At 34.5% G+C, this 15,297-nt stretch overlaps 1 protein-coding gene across 2 annotated transcripts in view; it reads left to right on the plus strand.

Moving 5' to 3' along the window:
* The first annotated feature begins 1,861 nt into the window (after positions 1-1,861).
* LOC115878745 (T-box transcription factor TBX20-like) overlaps positions 1,862-15,297 on the plus strand; it is an 86,960-nt gene continuing 73,524 nt past the window's right edge. For both annotated transcript variants that reach the window (XM_030895330.1, XM_030895331.1), the window contains exon 1: positions 1,862-2,192. In XM_030895330.1, the coding sequence (XP_030751190.1) occupies positions 2,054-2,192 (139 nt within the window). In that variant the 5' untranslated portion in view covers positions 1,862-2,053. The remainder of the gene's footprint in view (positions 2,193-15,297) is intronic.

Consider the following 15,297-nt stretch of genomic DNA (forward strand, 5'->3'; position numbering starts at 1 on the left):
ACAGTCGATGCTTCTTGATTTGGAATGATGGATTGGCAAAAGCTTCCGGCCATTTACTGAAATAATTCATCGCCACTAAAACGTACTTGTTATTTGTTATCTAGCATTTTTCTTCTTTCATCGGGGTTAGGACCTACGTTTTGCACAGCAGGTAGAGTCTTCAAATACAAAGAGTTCCTATTTACACCTAGCAGCATTGCATCTTAAAGGCTCTTGAAAGAGAAACTTAAAATATTTTCCTGTGCTCAATAATTTAAAATTGTTTGTATCTCACACATCATTCAGATCTACTTGATTACTACTTTTTAAATTACCACTGGTTTGTGCAACATGAAGATCCTTGACAGTGATCCTTCCTTACTGACACTTGGAGTGATTACAGTTGAGGGTTGGAACCTTTGGTGTTAAACAGCAAAATAAAAACACTAAATCACCACAACTTGGAGTGGTCAGAATTAAAATGGATTCAGTCCATTTTCTTACTATTTTAAGATAGGTAATCGTCTTTATACGTTTATAAAATATTGTTTTTTTTTCTGTAGAGAAATGAATCAAGTCATACTTCACGCATTAAGCAGCTATATTCTCTTTCTGTTTGGTTTCTGAATATTCTGTTGATTCCTTTCAGAAGTGAACTGGATCAAATTCATAAAATTTAACGCTATGCGCGATTTTAACACACGTGTTAAAGTTTAAAGTTAAAAAAATTATTTTTTTGATAAAATGGTTGATAATGAAACAAAGTCTGAACCATTTGCACCACGTGAATCAGATTATCAGCCATCTGAAAGGTCTGATTCTATCGATTCTGAAAGTAAATTTGATTTATCATTATTTTTACTATTACTACATCAATAAGTTAGACTGTTTTTCTTACAAATACTTCGATTTCTGACATGTTGTTGATCTGAATAAAACTGCACAAGGAAGAAAAATCTTGTCATTTCATATAGACGGAACGTACACATTCTAAAAGATATTCTTCCTTTTATCCCGCCTATATACCATAATTTTTATAAAAATCGGAGAAAACACAATTAATAGGCAATGTGAAGTCAACAAATCCCTTAATAACGAAGGAGAATAAACCGATGAAACAATTTATATCTAAATTTTCAAATATTTTCAGAGATAAAACTGTTCAAGTCCAAAAAAGTATAAACAAACATTCATAAGAATGACCACAGTTGTATTTTGAGTTATTTTAGTTTGCAATTATACAATTTAAATATAATAAAGCTGTGTGTCAAGTTTTCTTCTTCAGGTTGTTTTATTTTAATTAAGTAACTTTAAAAAACTTTAACTCTCATTTCCTCCATAATTATCTTCTAGGACTTGATCCAGTTAACGTCTAAATCCCTGAATTGTCTCTCTCGATTTAATTCATAGAAAAATTGTATTTCCTGCCATTTTTTGGATGTCTTCAGTGACTAAATTTTCATCCGAATTTAGATCTAATATAACCACTACACATTTTAAACGACTCAGATTGAAATGCAGGAATCCGGCAACACCGCCTCTTCTAACCACCGGCCAGGTAGCCCGACACTTCTCCTCGTCGTCGTCGACAACATACGCTTCAAATCAACGAGCAGGCGGACCCTACCTCAATCACACCCCCTTGCCTCTGTCCCAAGCCCCTCCCACTTTAAGAGTGGGGAGAAACACGATTTTACACGAGCCGAACCTTTCCGAACACACACGAACTCCGCTTCTGACATCAATTAGCGGCATTACGAGCCGAAACCGCGCCTCCTTTTCTTTGTAGTGGGGGGACCGGGGGGAAAAGAAGAAAGGAAACTCCTCCGGTAAAATATTCCTGTCTTTTACAATCGACAGACGACTTCTGTCAAATTGGCGGCGTGTGGCGAGTCACCTGAGGGAGGTGATAAGAGACGATGTTGGTACTGATATCTTCGCGATCTGGTGAGGGATTTTCGTTGGTGAGGTAGTTTTTTTCGGTGTGTTTTTACTGATATGTGCGGGGGATGTTTTGGGGTTGGTCGTGGTGGTCGTCGTAGGTGACGGTATTTGGTTGGTGGTACTGCGTGTGATGGAGGAGAATTGCACGATGCGGCCGAGCGGTACGGACTTTAGCATCGCGGCGATCATGTCAAGGCACGGGAGGGCAGCAAGGAACAGTAATAAGTGCGGGAGTAGGGAGAGAGAGGCTGATAGTGCATCCCCTGTCGGTGAGTTGGTTTATCAAATCAAAATTAATATTTATTTGTTTCTTTTTACAAACACCAAGAAGGTTGTCAAGGTATGGAGAGCTACAATTTCACAATAAAGAACATCACAACAATGTAAAAAATAATATAATAAAAGCACAATAAAATTCGATAAACAGGCAAGTACCAAAATGACAAATTAGAATTAATGAGCATATTTCTAACCTAACAGTGCAGTTAAATAGCAGATGCGCTAATTTCATTAGCACTGTAACAATTTTAGGTTTAGCCTGATTTAATATATTATCCTTAAGGGAGGTTAGCATATTCTTTAGATATAAACACATTTTTTTTTGGCACTTAAACAATTAAATCTATCACAATAATCTGTCAGGAACTCTGTTCCTGAACAATATATTATTACAAATACTGAGCATAGAAGTTAATGGGCTTCCACTGTCAACACAAAAAAAATGCACTCATTCTTAACATAATTTTGGGTACCCCTAAATTTGATGCTATTAATCAGACCACAATTGGGCATATCTTAAATAATTAAGAAGGTTATATCGTGTGATCAAAAAAATTAGCGTCTATATGGCTTGGAAATAACGATCGATGCTATTCCCCATATAATTTTATATATAATATGACAGCGATCTTTATTTCATAGCCATCGCTGACGCCGTTTTTTTTTCGAACATATTGTATATAAAGGTCACCGCCTCCTAGCAGCCAGAGGAGATAACTGAAAGGCTTCCAACATTTCAATATGTTCAATATTTCAACTTGTACAGTATATATACTGCCTAATGCTTGATTAAAAAAAAAAGTAAAATCAACTAGATACCCGTGATAATAATGGACACCTTTTTAAAACAAACACGTGATATGGTAATGAAACTATACTTTTAAAGGTCCCTAAATTTACAATATGGAAATTTCAGACACATAAAAACATTCTTATATATTGGATACCTTTAAAAAACGAAACGCGGACACTCATGCTACTTTTTAATAAATGTATGTTGTCGTTGTTTAATAAATTGCATATTATATAGTAGCTTTGGCCAAACAAAATAATGAACTCAAATTAAACGAGATAGAATTTCTAGATGGCTGTTCCCTGTCATAAAAAAAAACAAAGAAAGGTGTCTCATATGTCGTCTAGTAACGAAAAAAAAAATGAGTATAGTAAACTACATTGCCTTACACTCAAATACAGAGGGTGATTTCTTATCAAAAAATATGAAAAAAACTCATCATGGGTCCGGAAATGCGTAGTTTTAAAGATACAGGATGTTATAAAACTTTTAAAGAAAAATAATAAATAATATTTTGCTAAATACCCTCTAGCGGACTTTCTTGAAACTTTTAATGTTATTTCTAGTAACAATGGACTATTTTAGGGCAGGGGCGCATATATATGGAAGGGGTTATGGGGGTAATTACCCCTTTCGAAAAAATAAATATTATTAATAAGAAGAGAAATATGTATAAAATAAAATTGTCACAAACGAAATTAAAATAAATCAATCAAAATAAAAATCCAGTCAAATTTAAGTTTAGTTTTTTCCACAGTTACAATACCTTAAAGCGAAAGTTTAATTTAAATCTAGTACTTTACTTAAATATTGCCACTACCCCTTCCACAATCAATCTCTAGATGCGCCACTGATTTAGATGCGCCACTAATTAAATAATAATTATTAACTTTAGTGGCGTGCCAGGGGATTATATTTTATTTTTTTTTATCTATTTTTATCTTTTAGCTTTTATCTATTTTTATCTTTTAAAATAAGGCAACTAAAAATAAACTTTTTTTCTTTATATCATACCTATGCCTGTCTATAGTACTGTTTTGGAGAAAAAATAAAACCAATTCGTTGTAGTACTACAACTGTTGTAGTACTCTGTCAGCAAATTCAAAAAAATAATAACAGAAATAATTAATTAATCTCAAGTCTTGGAAAAGTGAAACAGCTACAGTAATAGTAATTGTTTCAAAGAAAATAAAGTCGTCCAACTCTGGATGCCAGTCCACCAAGGGCTGGAAGGTAATGAAAAACCAAACGCTCTAGCTAGAAAAGGAGCAAAGACTCCACTAACTGCACCAGAACCGTTCTGCTTCCCAAGTGGAAACCTACTTAAAGCAGAACTTAAGAACCTGGAACACTCCCTCTGTTTAAGACACTTGGAGAAATTATTCATATCTTACAACCAACAATCTTCGGATAACCAAGGAGTATATTTTCTCCTCAATGAACACCTCAGTAGATTAAACGTAAGAAACAACGTTGAATGCAGATTCTGTGGGGAAAATGGGTAAACACTAGAACACCTCATCACTGAGTGCGTCGAGACGACAACCATGTGTTTCATAAACTTTGGTAAGACTGATATCGAAGATGGAGAACTAAGCTCTGTAAAACCGTCTTAAATACTAGATTTTGTCAAAGCTCAGAGACTGTATGATGAGTTTTAACTCAAGAAAGGGGGACACAACAGATTTATAAGGAACCCCCCTCCGATACAATCTATAATAAATAATTAAATAAATCGTTAATCATAGAAGAATGATACAATTAACTGTAATATTTACTTTTATTCTGTTTTTTTAGTAACCTAAATTTAACTAAACTACTTATTTAGCCAAAAAGTATAAAAAAAACACTAAAAAAAACTACCTACAACATTGTAATTCAAAACAATCGCAAACGTCTTAGCATTTCTATCTCGGTTGATAGATAACGCTGCAGTAGTTCCTTGCTACCGCATATTTAATTCTCGCATATTAATAAGTTTAAAAATGACTATCCGGCTGCTGCTTTTGCTGCTTAAAATGCCACAGGATCTAATCGACATTCCGTGGCAGTCTTTCTCCTTGTCGATTGATGGCATCGATGGCAGAACTCGTCGATTTGAACGAATCGATGCGATGGAATGAAGAGAGAAAATACCGGTGGCAGTAGAATTAGCATTAAGAGATATTGGTTTAATCAGATAGAAACAATCGAGATAAAAGAAATATATACAGACGAAAGGTTTTTGGTAAATTTAAGAGTGCATACCATTACCAGTGCAAAACTTAAGCAAGACCAAGCGGTATTTCATATACCGCCAAAATACCTACCTAAACTGCACACACTGAAAAAAAGGATCTCTCAGTCGAAATGAATATGACTTTGACCCAAAAGATTGGCGCTTTTCAATAGGGCCAAGAACGACGTTTCTTTGCCCAAAGCATTAACTATCTTTTCATAAGCTTTAAAAAATTACTTTAGAGAATAGAAGAATCTATCTGTCCAAAGTATTTCACTCTTGACCCAAAATGAATATGCAAAAAAGTTCTTGCTACAAGAACAATAGTCTCTTTGATTCATGCAAAAATTCTTGATTGAAAAAGGACATTTCTTGATTAAAGAGACACTTTTCTTAAACCAATAACGAATACTATTGACTCAACTAAAATTTATTTTGATCTAAGAGAAGTCTATACATCATATACAGGCATATTACGAGGTATATTATTTTCTGATAAATTTAGGTTTTCCTGGTCTGTAGTAAGTAAAGTGATATTATTTTCCTCGATAGTAGTTATTTCTGCTTCTTCACTCCTTGGTATTTTTTGGGGTGGTTCATCACTCTACAAATTACAAAGAAATGTTACATCACGATTAATCAAAGTAAAGCAAATAAATTTGAATTTATTTGACGAATTTTGACGAATTTGACGACTTGAAATTCTAAATTTTTTGTAATTATTTGAATAAAAAAATCGATATTTATATTCTTATTCTATCTATAGTCAGGCATGCATTATCTAAACAGGTGCATTAGGTAAATGTATCTTACCTTCAAATATAACAAATAAATGCTCTAATTTCCATTTTTTCAGAAACTCCTTTAAAGAATCCATATGTCCTAAAATTTGTCCATAAAAAATGACAAATGCATGTTAATAACGATCACTAATTTGTTATACGATATGCGTTTAAAAGGCAAATTATGCAAAATTCCAAGTGGAAAATTCCAAGCAACAAAACCCGTGCGTACTATGATGTGCCATCTATGAAATGCGACGTGAGACTGATCGGACTGCCGACTGATTGTATATACAGTCCTTCGTCATCGTCTTTGCGTGTTGTTATTATTTTTCATCAAAAGAGTATTTAGCTATTGGAAAAATGACCATGTTTCTTGAATGAAGTACTTCCTAGCGTATTTTTCTTATTATCTTAAAACAAAGTAACTTGCACTTGGTTGAATGAAAATAGATTCAAGAGAACTTTTCGATATTTTCAAGAGAACTAGTTTTCTTGAGTTAAGAGAGTTTTTCTTCAGGCAAAATATTTTCTTTTACGCTAAAATAAATTCTCTTGCCACTAAATTTTTTTTTCAAGAACGATGACGGCTTTAGTTCAAGTCTATCTTTTTTATCAGTGCACTTTTATGCAATGACTAATAATTTTAACGCCCCTTAAAATTTATTTAAAAAAGTTGTGTAGGCACTATGTGCGCATATTGAAGTGAAATATCACTAACAGCTATTTAATTAAATGATTTAAAGGATATATATTTTTTTATGAATGCTTTTTATAAACTTCAAAAAAATTAGAGTTAATATAAAACCGTATACTATTCTAGTTTTATAATTTTATAATGTTTTTTTAATTTTTATTAAAAAAACGATAATTATTCTATCACTCGACCGGATAGCCTGTAGTGATGGGAATACCGGTTCCACATGAGTCGCGTTACAATAGCAACCGTTCCAGAAAAATACCGCGATTTTGTAATCCTAAGTGATAATAATAATCCCAAGCGGTTGTGTAATCCTCGCGGTCCTCGCTTATGTAGTATTTCTGGCATTGGTACCTACTTTTATTTTATACTACCTACCTAGTCCCACAAACCACTGTCAAAAAAAAATTCTTTATTGGTGACCGGTTTCGGCAATTCCAGCCATCATCAGACCTTAAAAATAGATATAAACAATAAAACTTATATAAATGTTTAAAAGCAAATAAAATTTTCATTTTATTTTATTTGCTTTTCGTTTCATCTTTCAAACAACGCTATTTTATACCATGCTTAGTACATACCAAAAATCGCTATTTCAAAAGTAACGTAACGCCAATAGTAACCGACCCAATCGCTACAGGCGAAAACGAAACCCTAGAAGCGCTCCAGCGACTGCTGGAACGAAGTAAGCCGCCTCGGAGATCGAGCGTCGATAACCAGTTACAGCAGTTACTTCTGTTCGCGACAGGGAACTAAAACTCTAGGAGCGCGACTGCTGGAGCGAAGTAGACCCCCGCGCCGGCGAGGTTGAGCGTCGATGCCCAGTTACAGCAGTTACGCGACAGGGAACTACAACTCTAGGAACGCGACGGCTGGAACGAACACGTCGCGATCGCCATCGAGATGGCCCGACGCTACGTACAGTTCCAGTAACTATTGTAAGCGACCGACGAAATCGCTACGGCTGGAGCTAAACACGTCGCTATGCGGTTACTACGGTTCAAGCTAACTTCAAGAGCGATTATAAATAATTTATTTGCAAATTATAAATAATTTATAATTTTGTCGTCATTATGATTGTCGTTCTTCAGTAACAGGTTCCCCATTCGTTGTGGAGCGCGACACGGCGTTACAAAAAAATACCGCTCCAAAATCGCGTTACTCAAATACCGACACATCACTAATAGCCTGGCAGCTGTGACCATTAAACCAAAATACTACTACATCTAGATCTCCGAGTACTATACTAACTGCCACTAACCAACAATTTGTTTTGTGTGGTCTGTTTTTGTTTAAATATTTTATTCATTACTAGCGTGTACCCGTGACTTCGTTTGCGTCGAATTAATCATTTGTAATGGTGATGATAAAGCAAAGCAAGAATTTCCATTAACATACAAACTGGATAAAATTTTCTCACATTTATGTCAGCATGAGAAAAAACAATATGGCCATATTATTATATAACTTGGTAATATTTGAGGGGTAGTTTCATCTCGTTGGAATTTGACTTTTGAAAAATTCATTTGCCAAAAATAAGCTTTTTACGTCAAGCAGTTTAAGCAGAATCGTCGTTAATCAATTACCCAACTTTTTGGAACACCCTGTATGAGTTTTTATTTTTTTTTTAATATGTATTTATAAAAAAATATTATGCGTGTCCAAGCGTTTTCCCGAAAGACTAACCGTTTTTTAAATAACAAATATTGTAATATTTGAGGGGCGTTTTAACCCTCTTGGAATTTGAGATTCGAGAAACCCCTCCTTATCGAACCTCTACACCCCACAGTCAATCCGTTTGCCAAAAATCAGCTTTAAACGTCAAGCAGTTTAAGCAGAATCGTGATTACTCAATGGTCATATTTTATGTATAAATTTTTAAAAAATCTTAAAATATGTAAAACAACAAAATAAAATATACGTGTTTAAGAGTTTTTCCGAAAAACTCACCGGTTTTTAAATAAAAAATATTCTAATATTTCAGAGGTGGCTTTACCCCCTAAGAATTCGACTTTCGAAAAATCCCTTCTTATGGAACCTCTACACCATAAATTCAATCCGTTTTCCAAAAATCAGATTTTTACGTCAAGCGCTTTAAGCAGGATCGTGATTAATCAATGACCAGATTTTTCGAAACACCACATTTTTAAAAATTTTTAAAATATGTCAAAAACAAAATAAAATATACGTGTTTAAGCGTTTTTTCGGAAGCTTGTCCGTTTTTTTAAATAACGTTTCACCCTCTTGGAACTGGAATTTCGAAAAACGCCTTCTTATCTGAACCTTTACACTGTTATTAATCAGTGAGTCACTTAAGGATTTTATATATTAGTATAGATTCATGTTGGGGATTTATTTTTAAATTAATGTTAATCGTTAGGCAAACTCATAGAATATGTAGATATTTCTTTTGTATAATCCAAATTGTCACTTGCTTTGATAAATCGCTGTCTTTTTTAGACAGATATCACTTGTCATTATTCGAATTCTGTTGTGAGAAATGTTAAGAAAAGTTTCATCTTAAAATAAAATTTTAATCAATCACAATTGTTTATCTCCATCATACACCGGATTAATAATACAGAAATTACAGTTCATTTACAAACAATTTATTATTTATAGTGATTTACAGTAATTTTATTAAATTATACGAATATTCTCATTGATTATATCGGTTTGAAATGAAGTTGTTTAATTCTAATAATTCTAATTCTGAGCTAGCAAAAAAGCTAGATGCTTTACCTAGACCGTTATTCAGAAGCTACAAACCTATCGATGAAAACATGCATAAAAATTTGCTTCCTAGCACTCAACTAGAGGATTTTGGTACACTTTAAATTAAATATTTTTTGGTGTTTGCACGATCGTGCGATCCTTACCACTTTTCATCCCGCTAGTTCATGTGTCACGGCCTTCAATTTTTATTCCCAGTGCGCTTAAAGAAGTTTCACTTCAAAAAGTAACTTTTAAAACACCACCACCCACAGGGGTGGATACAGAAATTTATTTTAGGGGGGGGGCAGATACAAAGTAATGAGGAATATGCTATTTAGGGCGCCATTTTTAACCCAAAAGCCTAATATTTAACGCAATTTATAGATTTTACTATGGGCCCCCCCTCTGTATCCGCCACTGACCACCCATATAAATGTTATTGCATTATACCGAGGGGTAAACACATAGGGCAAAAAGTGTACACCTACATCCTCTATCCTTAGTACATCCCCTACATCCTCCAGTACATCCTCGGTACATCCCCTACATCCTCGGTACATCCCCTACATCCCCTAGTACATCCCCTACATCCTCGGTACATCCACTACATCCTCGGTACATCCCCGGTACATCCCCTACATCCTCTAGTACATCCTCGGTACATCCCCAGGAAATCCTCTCATGTGTACGCCATACATTTAGAATAATTTTCGTGATGAACCGTTTTACGTATCTATAAAATACTTTTCGAGATATACTTATCTTGGACACACTGTATATATTTTTTAAAATTTTATTTGAATGGTAAAAGACAGTTAAAATTTTGAACGCTATTATCTCCGAAACTATTAAATATATAAAAAAAGATGAAGCACTATTTCGACTTACATTTACTAGAGGGATATAAAAATTTACAGGGTGTTTTTATTTAAAATAACAAAATTAAGGTTACTTTACTTACGACGAAACCGGAATTGTTATTTATGTTAGAGCGATCTCCCACTTTATTACGAGCTTTATTATATGTATAACTACACAAAATTTCTCAAACCTCTACAATTTATTGGCTAGTAATACAGTTGACACCTAATATTTTTGTTGAATTCAAAAGGATAAAAAAAGTCAAAACCATTTAAAAAAATTATATGGGGTCATCGAGAATCGAACTAAGGCGCGCCAACCCATATCAAATCTTGCCAGAGCTGTAACAATCTCGGCTATTATTGTGCCTACAACAATTCGCCGTTACTTTTATTATACAGGGTGAGTCTTAAATAGGTGCAAATATTTTCAGGGCTGGTAGATCTCGATAAAAGAAACATATTTTTTCTTTACCATTTTTCAAATAAGTCCAAAATAACCGAGTTATTTAAGTTTGAAAATTTAAAAAAAAATGATTTTTTTAATTTTGATAGCCACCTGAATTTTTTCTGTATTTGCATCCCTTTTAGTGCCGTAACCATAGAGTAAAGCTGTAACTATGGTAATATCAGAGATTAAGAATTTATAACGTGGGAAAATTAGCGATGAACAGGCAGTTCTAAAAAGTTTTCGAAAAATATACAGGGAAATTTAAAAGAACATGCACGATTTTTAACATATTTTATTTGCAAAAAAACATCATAGACGTGTTCCTGGGGTCAAAATATACCACCCCTGAAAATATTTGCACTTATTTAAGACTTACCCTGTATAACAGCAGTTTATGCCTCGGTTTATGCAGTTTATGTCGGCGGAAAAAATAACTTAGTCATGCGTAAAGCCCTATATTATGTGCAAAGTTATCAATCTCGTGTTTTGAACCCCAAATAAAAATGAGATCTAGTAGCTACCGAGGATCTACTTTATAAAACAGACCTAAAAATAGGCAACGCTAAAGGCATTCGCATTTATGAACTTCGTTTTTGACGTATAGAGGGTACAATAATAATTATTTACACACACTTCCCTTTAATTCATAACGCTTACGGCACTATGCAATAAGATATGAACACACATGCCAAACACAGTTTTGCATAAACTTATACTAGAGATATGGATTAAAGTCTATATTCTGACTTATACATACATTTTGCGAGATATTTTGAGGTTATGAGTAGGGGTGAGCCACAAAGCCTTGAGTATCCATATTTTTTATCGATATATCAAATAAAGGTCCATTTTCACTCCCATGAAATTTGTGCAAATCGGCTTGTGAAACTTTATTTAATAAATTCATTGAGAAAAACGGATGTGCACAAGCTAATTCACATACGTGAAAACCAAGTAACGATATATTCGTCCACAAATATCGATATAGCTATCGATATAACAGATACCGCTATATCTCTTTATGAATACTTCATATCGGAAATATCTATAACTATCTATATTCTCAATATCGATATTCGATCCTATTTGATTTCGTACAGGGTGGTTGTAAAATATTGAATAAATATCAACATCTCGAGAACCACATTTTTTTGGAAATCGCTCGGCCACATCAATTATTTTAATTTTTCCGGGGCAGATTATGCAAAAAATGAATATTATACAGGGTGTCTCAAAAATGCTTTGTCCAAAACAATTTCTTTTAATGACAACCCTCGTGGCAACATAATTATTATTTTTCTGCATTTTTGAATTGCTCTTAAAATTCTGAATATTTTCCATGTAAGTGCTATACCCAAATCCAAGCTTTTTGGAGTTATTCTCATTTAAAAATTAAAAAGTGAAAAAAAATATTAGAAAAAAACCTTTTTTAAGAGGATACCTTATGGAAAATGTATTCAAAAGACAACCCACAAATTTGGATGACTTCAAACATCGCATTCGGCAAATTACGCCCCAAATAATTCGAAATACATCCCCGGTAAATCCTCGGTACATCCCCTACATCCTCTAGTACATCCTCGGTACATCCCCTACATCCTCTAGTACATCCTCGGTACATCCACTACATCCTCGGTACATCAACTACATCCTCGGTACATCCCCTGGAAATCCTCTCATGTGTACACCATAAATCCCCTAAGTGTTCACCCCTCGCATTATACTATCTCTAAAATTTAAACGCATTTTGCTTTTAAATCCACATCAGTAATCGACTTATAGCAGCAGCATGTATCTATGTAGAAATTTTATTCGAAGCAATAAAATCTCCAGCTTGTTTATACGTAATGGCGTTTATTATTATGTTTCTGTTAGATCTAAAGTGCTAGTGGGTGTTCCTAATAACAGTTTTCTCTTCTGCAAATAATCCAGGCTGTCATAAAGGCCTGAGCGTTTTACAACTAATGACGGTGCTTAAGGATTAATTATTTTAGCGCGTTAATAATTTATTTATTATCATAATATGCCGGTTTTTGTATCGTTAAAATGAAATAAAATAAAATTAACCACACAGAACATTTATTAAACCGTTTAAACTCAACTTTATTTTTCAACTAAGAACTCGTAAATAATCTCTATCGTAGTCTATTGTAAAAGGGTTCATTTATTGGAAAGTTCTTTGATTTTTCATTACTGGACAAGAAATCTACAAAATAGAAAAGTTATTGTTTTTGTTATTGTTATTGCACGAATGGTTGTCGTCTTGGCACACTCAGTGATCAGGTGTTCTGGTGTTTCCCCATTTTCCCTACAGAATCTGTATTTGTTGTTGTTTCTGAGCTTTAATCTACTGAGACATGCTGAATGTTCATTGATGAGACAGTGTCTTGTTAAAAACCTGGGCGTAAAAAAACGGCGTAGAAAGCCTTGTCTAGTAAATAAGATTTCAATGCTTTGCGAAATGGAGAAAATGTGATTGTGCATTTTTTTCGAGTTGTAATATTGAACTTTTAACTAACTCTGAGCGTGGGGTAGGTAGATAATGATCTTGCTTCGCGTTCCTGAGTGGATAAGTGTGAGATGGCCTTTCTTGAGAACCTGATACATGCTTACGTATTAGGCAAACGGATTCAAATATAAATAAGGAAGGAAGAGTTAATATTTTTAAATTTTTAAAAAAGTCCTGGCAATGAGTTCTGCTGTTTAGTCCCAGTGAATATATACTGGAGCTTGACAATGCGGTCAAATTGAGTCGCACAACACGTACCCCAGAATGGAAGGGCATATCTGAGGTGCGACTCAAAAAGTGCATAATAAACAGTTCTAGCCACTGACAAGTTAAGCTTCTTAGAAACAGATCTTAACGCAAAACAGGCAGAGCTTAATTTTTTCGACAAAGCATCGATATGCATGTCATATTTCAGAGAATTGTCTACAACAAGATTTTACGACGTCAATTCAACGTTTCGGATAAAAAGATAAATTGTATGCATCTTTATAGCGTAGATTAGGTGCCTAATGGTTGGGAGTATTTAGTTTTCCACAAAAGTATACCTTTTCAATACCTAGACATTATTTGAACAAAAATCGTTAAAAAAAAACCACGAAAAAAAAACTACGGAAGATAGATTATTTTTCAGTAGTACCTGCTTAATGGTCCTATGTAACAAATAAGCTTTAATAACACAACGGCATAAAGAGATGTGTATCTGCGCTACATGTAACGATCATGTAAATTACAGCGACGGCAACACAAACAGCTAATGGCTAATGGCCGACAATTATCAAAATCTAACGATTGGAGCGCACAAACGCGCCGGCCCGGTCATTAAAAAACAATTTTTTGTCCACAGAGCCGAACACACAGAGAGGCTACACGATAATTATTGGGATACGAAGTGTCTCGACAAAATTATACACACGCGCTTTGCTCTGATAGCTTAATCGTTTCGTGTATGTAATTGTTATATTTAAATTTCATACGTTTATACTTCAGAGAATTAGGTAAACATAGAGAACCGTTAATACTGGTGGAGACTCTTCCATAGTATCCATAGGAGTCCATATGTATGAATATACTGCATAAGGTATGCAGGCGACATATTCATGATTCCTCGGGGGAAACATAAAGGTACCCTGTGTGATATTATCCAAAGAGTTACAGCAATTGCAAAAAATGGTGAACACATACCTGGGCATACGAGGCTTTGGGACTTAAGCTGAACATCGATAAAACTAAAATCATGTGCACTCCCCCGGAAGATGACAACAATGCTATAAAAATAGAAGAACTATTGGAATATGTAGCGGAATACAATTACCTCGGCAGTTTGATTTCGGAAAAGGCTAATATCGACTCTGAAATTCAGCACAGGATTAGCAGCGCCTCAAGAGCATTCTGGAAATTAAAAGACAGAGTTTTCTACAATCATGACTTGAGCACAAAAACGAAACTTGCAGTGTACCGAGCAATAATAATTCCCACCATGTTATATGGAAGTGAAACCTGGGTGCCGTATCGCCGACACATGAACGTACTAAACAAGATGCAACAGAGACATCTCAGACAACTCTTAAGGATCAAATGGTTTCATTATATCTCAAACGTATCGGTCCTTGAAAAAGCTAACTGCGAGTGTATTGAAGTCATGATTACAAAGTCCCGCTTAAGATGGGCTGGTCACGTATCCAGAATGCAAGAAAACCGCATACCAAAATCTCTGCTTTACGGTGAACTTGTAGACAGTAAGATGAGGCCGGGTGGACAACTCAAAATGTACAAAGATATTTTCCACGAAAATTTAAAGGGGATTAACATGCAGAACAGAAGGACAATTAACATGCACAATAGAACGGAATGGAGAATTGTAAACTCAGTTAACGGCGACAACCAAAAAGTAAAGAGGCAACAAAGCAATGAGATTTCTGAATGTCCGGAGTGCGATAGACAGATAACTTCACGTATTGGGCTTTTCAGTCATAGAAAAGCTCATGAAAGAAAACGCCGTGTGTGACCATCTTCTGATGCGTGTCAAATACTCGTCAGCGAGTAATGGCAGTATGTATGTATTATCCA

The sequence above is a fragment of the Sitophilus oryzae genome, unplaced genomic scaffold (assembly GCF_002938485.1).
Source record: "Sitophilus oryzae breed Bouriz unplaced genomic scaffold, Soryzae_2.0 scaffold_1521_pilon_pilon, whole genome shotgun sequence".
Classification (NCBI taxonomy): domain Eukaryota; kingdom Metazoa; phylum Arthropoda; class Insecta; order Coleoptera; family Curculionidae; genus Sitophilus; species Sitophilus oryzae.